Source organism: Carassius auratus, chromosome 41 (genome assembly GCF_003368295.1).
Source record: "Carassius auratus strain Wakin chromosome 41, ASM336829v1, whole genome shotgun sequence".
NCBI classification, from domain to species: domain Eukaryota; kingdom Metazoa; phylum Chordata; class Actinopteri; order Cypriniformes; family Cyprinidae; genus Carassius; species Carassius auratus.
The window spans coordinates 14,130,585-14,140,039 of NC_039283.1; the positions used below are offsets into that span (position 1 = coordinate 14,130,585).

The following is a 9,455-nucleotide window of genomic DNA, read 5'->3' on the forward strand; positions in this document are numbered from 1 at the left end:
ATACTGGAAAAAAAGGGCCAAAAGAAATGGTATAAACTGAAAAGACATTTTTAAATCAAAACCACAGACATTTTCTTGTGAGTTGACCTTTACTCTTCATCTGCTTCATGGCGGTGGTTTTCGGTCTGAGAATGCAACACTAAAAAGGTGATTGTTGGATATAAAACTATTCTATTTTTAATGTGCACGTTTGCACGGAGCTGCACACAAAAAGAAAATCACTTTTTCAAGTTCATTTCCTTTTGTGTGCAGCTCCATAAAAACATGTTTGCAAGCATATGAGTGTGTTCATATATTTATATTTTCATGAGGCATCCCAAAACTACTCCATTTTTGAAATACACTCACATTATGAATGTATATTGCTTTAAATAAACCAGTAATAATGAAACGCCAATGAAACCGTGACAGCAACACAGTGAAGCTATTGCTTGCTTTCTCTCTCTCTCTCTCTCTCTCTCTCTCCACAACAGTAAGCAGGTGAAGGGCAGTGTCAGAAAGAGAGGGAGGGGAATGACAGGAAGACACAGCAGGTAAGGAAACAATGAGATGAAGTGATCAGAACAGAAAACAGACTGGCAGAAGACAGAAAAAGAGTTTGAAAGCATTTGATGACGTTTTGGATTCGACTAATTCTGAGGTACCAACTATTTTCAATTACATTGCAGTTATTGTTAGGTAACAATTGTAATTTTTTTCACTTGCTTCGTTTTTCAAAAATGTCGATCTTTCTTCTAAGGTTTTGACCACACTTTAAAATGACTTAAAGTAAACGAGACAGTCACATGATTTTTTGCATCAGATCCACAAATCTACTTCCCCAATGATTTTTTTGAATAATGCAATATTATTTTATTAGACATGAACATGTGAATATCGAAGTGAAACTTTAATCTGTGCTAAATCACACTTCTTTATTTGAAAGTTGCAATGGTTTGTTCACAAGTTCTCTAGTGACCGATGGAGGGTGTGTGATATGTTGTCTGTGTTGATCACTCTTTGTCTGATAAAGTTGTATCATTTACAGATGCTCGTGACAGTGATATCTGTACTCATGGTGATGCTGACAGGTCACCTGATATATGGGCTCCCCATGGTAAATTATGTTTTAATATGTACGGTACATATTGCTAACATCCTAGTTGCTAAGCCGCTTTGAGGTGAAGACTTGTACTATGTTGCATGCTCTGTGTTCACGTGAATCAGTTCATCTGAATTGTGAAACGAATTAGCGCAGAACCGCACTTCAGTGTGCATCTTAAACTCTGTGTCACTCTATTGGATGCATCCAGTACTAATGATCTTGTGTGTTGTCGTTTGTATTGAGCAGGACGGAAAAAAGAGAAATTCTAGAGCCGCTCCAGAAGAGCTGTGTGATGCAGGTGAGAAAGCCTTTCGGGGCGATATTTTTCAAGGTCCCTTGTCTCTTGCATCAATTTCTCTGAATTCCTTGCCTGTTTTGCGGAGTGTGTGAGTGTACCTTTCTGTCACAACACTTCCCAGTATTGCATATGTGGTCTGAGCAAGAAATCGCCCGAGACATCAGTGGTTATTTATTAGGTTTTTCTTCATCTTTCTTTCTTCTTCCTTACCCTCTCTTTTTTTTCTCTCTCTCTCGTGATGGGAAATGGTATGTTCTGACACAGAAGCATAAACCACTTCCTTCATTAGAATGCCACTGCCTGTTTGAGCTACTTTGTAACGTCCTGTTTTTGATGCTATTTCTCATCTCTCCCCTTAAGAGACCTCAGTCAGCAAGTCTGCATAAAAGTGTGTGTGTGCACGTACGTGAGTGTGTCTGTGTGCTAGCACCCACATCCGCCTTTAAAAATTCAGCATGTGCCCTTTGAGCTCAACGTCTTTGCACAGTCAAATACAAATTTAGTTATTACACCTTTATATGTTACGATAGTCATTTTAGTATCTATGCTGTGCAATGCATTCATTAATTTTTTTCAAGATACTAAAGGGACATGATGAAGGTATAAAAAAAGAGATGGGAGGAGATTTCAGTGTTTTTGCATCCTCTCACAAAGCATTTGCACTCCCCAGAGAAACTTTTGCGTTCACTTGCAAAACCTTTGTTATGGAAATGATTTGAGGTGGGAGGGAAAGCTATATTGCTATATTTCAGATTCTCAGGGCAACACAATAGTTTTGCCAGAGAATGAGCTGTTGATTTAAAATGTTCAATTAGTGCAATTCATTATTAAAAAATTTTAATAAATAAATCACAATAGCAAGTAAAACCATCTTATTTTTCAACTAAGAAGTAAGCTATTTATTAGCCACTATAGGTAAATAACTAAAAGAATAATGATAAACTGTAAAACTATTTGCATTACATCTTTGTGTGTTTATAATTATTAAAAAAAAATAGAATCACTTATCTAATGTAACATTATTGCTGATTATGTTTGTTTAATAGGTGGCGTTGACGCCCAATTAATGTGGTGTAGCTAATGTGAGATTACAATGACAACGTCTGGTGTCAATATGTCAAAGCTGCAGACATTCAGCCTCAGATGCATGCCATCAAATCCATTGATGTGGTAAATGAAAACCGTTCAATCAACACGAAACCCATATCTTTTTTGCCAGCATAGTCTGAAGATGAACGGTCTAGGATAAGTATGGTTTCGAATCAAATTAAAATGGTGTACAGAAAAGTTATAATTGGTTTATACTGTAGGCCTTTTGCCTATACCAAGTTTGTAACATTTGTGAAAATATAGCATTTTTGTCAAATTAAGTTTCCTGTTATCCGAGAACGGTTTGACTAATCAACTTTGCATAAGTTTTTGTTGGCATGGTCTGAAAATGGTTTAAATGGTTAAGTTGAGTTGTAGGTTTTTTTTGGACAATTCAAAATGGCGAAAAAATGTTCATGATGGAAAAATGTGTGCAACTTAAAGTTAAAGACTCCAAATTAATTGTGATTAATGTCCATATTGTTCTCTATTAGTGTGCCAAATTTCATTTAATAACTAGTGGCTGTTACCCAAAGCTTTGAACACGACAAGCTTTGTAAAAAATGGCTACACCTACTTTTCCGTTAAAAATAATGTACATATAAGAAAAGCACACCTCACTAAACCCAACTAGCAGGTGGAGGTAATTCACACAAATGGTCTCAAAATTTTCAATTTTTTAAGTGCATGCTTGTAGGCCTAATTTAAATTAATAAATTTGTTCTCTTTTTTGGGGGGGAGATTGTGGACAAAAGCCCAAAATCTGAAGCAAATTGGTAATTGTTCATGTGAGTGATAATCGCATAGTGTGAATGATCAAAAACACGATCCGAGATAAGTGCCAAAGCCCAAGTGACCTCACTCCTTGTCACTCGCCTCCTCGTGTTGCAAAATACAGGTCAGGGGAAATCAGGGGTAGGAGTTGTAGTCTTGCATCATTCCCTGCATGCCTTTTTGTACACAAGAGATTCTTCCTGGTGAAATATTGTGTAATGTGTGACCCCCAGTCGCTGATCCATTGTATAATGTACAAACCACAGCAACTTTATGATACCCAAAATAGTATGAAAGAAACATTGTTCCGACAAATGGAAACTTTTGAATACACAGTGTCATGAATTCACGGCACTCACACAAATGAGAGATGTAATGGACCAACAAGTGAATGTCCTCTGCCTTAGACAGACTCGACTGACTCTAAGATGTAGCGGTGTGAACTTTAGTCCAGTGATAGGCTTTAAGTCATTAACATCTTTCTTGTTAGTTTGAATTCATTTGACCTTACTGTTCTTTTTTTGTCCTCTGCATTTCCACCTCCTCTTTTTCCTCTCTATCTTCCTGACTGTTCTTCATCTCTTAGGATTTTTCAATTCAGGGTCTGGTTGTGTTAAGTGCGACTCCGGTTTCTTCACCAGCCAGAAAAACAGAGAAACCAGTTGCCACCGCTGCTTCCAGAACTGCAGACCTGGTATGAAGCACATTACACCTAATTAACCCATAACAGTATAAACAGGATGAAAGGAGAATAGAAACAGGAAGTATGTCAAAACGTTTTGAAAACAAATGTGTTTGTTAGATTTATACATGATGGTGGTGGAAGAGTGTACGCTAACATCAGATGTGAAGTGTCGCTGTCGGGAGGGTTACACTTGTACCAAGATCGATCCTTACAATGGCTACTGTAGGGAGTGTAAACCTGTCCCCACCCCAATCCCGTCCTCCACCCATGCTGACGTCCCTTCATCCACTACATCCACCACGTCATCAACAGAGAGAGCTGAGATCGGGCTGGGTAAGCATTGTTGTTTTCAACCACATGATGTGTGTACACTCGTATTCTTAGCAGTATTTTGGATTAGCTACCATCTAAGGAAGGGTAGCATGTTTGAAGCAAGGTTGAAATATGGGCTGGGCAAATGGGAATGTTTCCCAGAGCCTCTGATTTACAGATATGTCATCTCATACAGTACAGTGCAAACTGATCACAAGGGCCCTTGATTAATTTTTACACATATTATCTAATATTACCAAGATACATTTGTATATTTTTGTTTTAACCAATCCTATTATGCTTACTCGCTTTTTCAACGTTAGTGTAATGTTACTGTTTGAGGATAAAAAAGATTAGCAAATTTCAAGCTTAAAGTCCACTCAAAAGGGAGATATTCTCTTTAAAGGGGAGCTGTAATGCTATTTCATGCATTCTGACTTATTTACACTGCTAAAGATTTGGATTCTCATGCTAAACATGGCCAAAGTTTCAGAAAAAAACACCAGTTGTATGTATGACAGAGTATTTCTGTGCCAAATACATTCCTTCTTGGGTTTGTACAAGTTTCAGATTTTTTTTTTTTGGTTTATTTGTTTGTTTGTTTGTATTTTGAGTTTTGCCCTTCATGACATCATATAAGGCGGATTTCCTTATATGGGCGCTTCTCCCGGAAGAGTGTGAAAATCAACATTGTCACCAAAAAAGTGTGTTTCTGGATGTGAGGGAAAAATAACCTCGTTCAGCTTCCCAAAGAACCCAATTTTAAGGGAATTAAGTCGATGTGACAGCTTGCTAATTTACACCCTTGTATTTATTTAACAGGTGAGCGTAGTGTTGGGGTGTGGCTTTCATGTGGATTAATTTCTGTAATATTATCCCTCATCATCCTTATGCTGTTCCTCCGGCTATGCAGAAAGAAAGAGAAGGAATGTTTCAAGCGTTGTGAGTAACACAATACACAGACATATGAACGCAAACACATTTCTTCTCAGAGGTTATGTGGGTTAATCTTACCTCTCACCCTTCTCTTCTCTTCATTAGTTGTCAGGAAGTGCTCGTTGGGTAATTTAGAGGTAAGTATCGAGTTAATGCACATTTCTGTAGTATGTGAACGTGTCATGAATCATCTGACTCACAGTCCTTCATTTTCTTCAGATGGACAGTGAGAGTACATCTCCTACCAGCCAAACAGATGAGCAGCCCCATGCCCAGGAGATGATGTCACATGGCAGCACACCCACCAATCACAACAACGACTGCTCGTTTCATCAGCCAATCAGCTCAGAGCAGGCTGTTCCTCCAGCCGGCAATTTAGGTACTATAAAGAGCAGCTTTTTGTGATTTTCTTCTTTTATTAAAAGAATTGTGATGCTCATTTATCCAGATCTACTCATTTGTTTAACAATATAACCTAAATATACATCTTTATGGCATGAAGTGAGGGGCATAAACGAAAAATAAATAAATAAATGTGCAATAAATGAATTAACATTAAAATTATTCAATTCTTGAAAAGTAAACATGTGAAATCATGTCATGTGGCCAGACTTATATGCAGTAAAAACAAACAAACAAACAGGAAATGACATCATAGAGATAACTACTGCAGACTGTTATGGTCAGTAAATTGCTTAAATTGCTTTTGAATTTATTGAAAGGATTGCCCCTTGAGATGTTACATCTCAAGGGGGTCCTATAAATACAAAAACATAATATTACAACATAAATAAAATACTTCTAACTTGATGTTGATGCAGTTGCACCATATGACATTTGTATGAATTCTTAAAAATACAATAATAAATTACATTTTATATAAGAATTAAATAACCAGACATATAAAATTATAAAATATTAATAAAATATATATATATATATATTATTATAATGTGTGTGTGTGCTTACATACATGATATATATATTTATATATGTATATATATATATATATATATATATATATATATATATCCAAAGAAGCCTGTTTCCACAACTGAATCAAAATTAAAAAAGTTTACATCACACAGTTCAGAATTTCTTTCTCAGAATAGACATATAAACTTGCAATTTGACCATATGCACAGAGCTCTATTAAGAACTTCCAAATAAAGACGAGCCAGCTCGTAATCTTCCGGTGAAGCTCATTTTATATGACCTATATATAGGTAGAGACTCTCACAGAAACCTCTCCTTCCTCATTCTTATCAGAAACTGAGAAAACAAAATAAATGAAACACCATAAATAATGATAGCAGAATTATCATAGAGTTTCATGTTATTTTGATATACATGATTTTATACCCAAAGTCTGGTAATCCCAGTAAAGTGCCCAAACACGTAACTGTACATTTAAAAGCTGACAAAAAAACACTATCGTATCTGTTTAGGCAGACTAAGCTCTTAAACGTCATCGTAATGGTATTCTCAATAATCAGTATCTTACCTTATAGCTATGAACACATTTTTAAATCTTATACAATTTTAAAGCCTTTGTTATTTCTCATCTTGATGGAGTAAAATTTGATTTATTAAAAGTTCTCATGGTGAAAAATAAAAACTTTTAAAGATGAAAATGAAATTATAACCAGGAGACAGCAGCAGAGGCTCACTCATTGGCTTTTGATTTATTATAAATTAAATACTATAGCAAATTTAGTATTTTATTGTACTGAAGTATAATGCTGTGTTCCAGGCAGGTTTTTGAGCCCTTTAAATCACGACTTCAAACCATGACTCACGACTTTGTAGTATTCCAGGCAAGTTACTCCAAACTGCCTGAGAGCAAGGAGTTGTGATATCTAGATTATTAATTTTAATCCAACGCTATATTGTCCTAACATCTTTTTCTCACCTTGTACCACTTGCATAAACACTGCATCTGTAGGCAATATTATCTATAGGAGATGCCATTGTTGTTTCGCGGGGCTATGTGACGTCTGAGTGCAGAACTGGGAGTACATCAATCTAGTACGAGTTCACGGATGGGAAGTCACGGGTTTGATTGGCGTTATGGGGCACTTTCACGGGTAGAAGGTTTGAAAAACACGGGTTACGGGTTGCCTGGAACATCAAGTATAGCAAGTGCAGGAAGTCACAAAGTCATTTGCAATTAAAAAAATACAAATAATTATAAATAAGGCCGGACAACAGCCTATAAAGCTGGATTATTTAAATACCTATATAGTCAAATACAAAGTAAGTTGGTATGACAATTAAATAATGCATTCAATACTTTGAAATGTTTAGATTAAATTTAATAACTACATTGTTTAAGTTTTATCCAACACAGATTTGCTGCTGTAGTTTGGTTATTTAATGCACAGCTCTGTATAGACATCGGCTCATCAGATGACTCATTCCATTGCCACTGTCTATCATGACTCGCTGCACGATTTAACTGATTCACTCGCGTAAATTTAACATTCGCGTTTGTCATTCCTGAAACTGTATACGTGGACGTTTGGTCCTCTTAGACAAACAAAACTTTTCTTCAAATTGTGAATGGATTATGTAGAGAAACAAAGGGAGCACCCCTTAAGGCGCAGTACAGTTCACCGGAAATGACTGAGCCTGCTTATCTAAAACCAGGAAGTAACCTACATGTGGTCAATTGTGAGAAAAAAAGTCAGAATCTTGAGATTTAAACTCGCAATTGTAAGAACATATATTTTTCTCCCTCGAAATTGGACTCACTAACTCTTAAAACGTTTAAATCTCACAATCAGAATTGCGATTCAAAATTGCGTGGTATAAACTTGTTGTGAGAAAAAGAAAAGTCTGAATTGCGAGTTTATATGACGCAATTCTGAGAAAAATGTCCGAAATACGAGTTGTAAACTCGCAATTGTGACAAAAAAAGTTGGAATTGTTCAGATAAAAAGTCACAATTACCTTGTTTTATTTTTTATTCTGTGGCTTCCATGGGCTTCCATGCATGGCACCCCTCACATATACACAAAAAGAAAACCTAGCAAACATGCAAATAGTATGAATATTCAACATTCTCACTTTCTCCTAGGCCCTCTTCACATCTACGGCCCCCAGACAGTTTTCGTCAGCCTGCTCAATCAATTTGGATGGGATGGCGGCGAGAAAAAAGCACATGAACTCCGAGAAGAATCACTAAACAACATCAACGTGTCCTGCCCTCAGTCTCCCCCCGTCCATCTGTCTGAGGAGGAAAGGAGCAGAGAGAACGATTTTATCTTCTTCCCATCTCAGGAGCAAGGGAAAGAGTGCCACATGTCTAAAGAAGAGGCGCTGTGAGGGCTGATGGATTATTGGTGTCCGTTCTTCCTCCGTGCTGTTCAGCTGCTGTGTGGTTTGTTTTAACTGTTATTTCGTGAGTACCCAGTATTAAAACTCTAACCGTGGCAGGGGATTTTTGTCTAGAGAGCAACAGGCTGCGTTAGGGGAAGACCTGGATATGTGACTAACAGTATGGACTGCATACATGTGCGTATGAGCATGACAGTTGATGTCAGCTTTGCAGTATTATCCATAACCTTCTGATACTGCAGTGGGATGCTGATGTTGACTGCATGAAGAGTCGATACTAGCTTATGATGGTTAAACGGACTCAGGGACAATGCTTGAAAGTGTTTGAAAGCAAGGAGCAGCTCTAAAACATTCACACATGTTGAGATATTTATTTTATGTAAAGTTTATTCAAGTCACAAAACATTTGTATTTATTTGTAACTCTTATTAATCGCAGTTAATCATGCAGGTTATCAGTGTTCGATCGTATCATATCCTTGGATAATGTTGTCAGTGTTCTTCCTCATTTCTTTGGTGGCATGATGGATTGTACCTTCAAAAAGCCCTGACATTTAGATGGTGGTCTGGAAATGTCAACATCATTTCTTCATTCAGAAGTGTATAAGCACATGCGGCAGCAATCGTTTGATCATGTATTATGTTTTATATTCACTGTAATATACATTTTTTTTATGCTTGATATTAATTGTAAAGTGCAATAAAATCAATAAAAGTTTATTTTTTTTATATGTTTCCCTGAGTACTTCACTGCAAGATAGCAAATACAAATCCAACTACAATTTTCTATTTTAGCAACCAGGTAGCTGACAAAAAAAAATACTTCTTATAAGTGACATGCTATATATCTTAGATTTGGAAACACTGTGTTCATTCTGTGATCATATTATACATGCAGCTTCTTCATAATATTTTTTGAGGCATATTTTTAGTCATTAA

The 9,455-nt window shown here is 36.5% G+C and overlaps 1 protein-coding gene across 1 annotated transcript; it reads left to right on the forward strand.

The window, feature by feature from the left end:
• The first annotated feature begins 454 nt into the window (after positions 1 to 454).
• Positions 455 to 9,381, forward strand: LOC113060153 (uncharacterized). Its single transcript, XM_026229021.1, has 9 exons — positions 455 to 640; positions 1,028 to 1,096; positions 1,331 to 1,382; positions 3,832 to 3,939; positions 4,048 to 4,263; positions 5,065 to 5,184; positions 5,284 to 5,315; positions 5,398 to 5,557; positions 8,258 to 9,381. The coding sequence occupies exons 2-9, from the start codon at positions 1,028 to 1,030 to the stop codon at positions 8,503 to 8,505; spliced, it is 1,005 nt and encodes a 334-aa protein (XP_026084806.1). The 5' UTR covers positions 455 to 640; the 3' UTR covers positions 8,506 to 9,381.
• Positions 9,382 to 9,455: the final 74 nt, after the last annotated feature.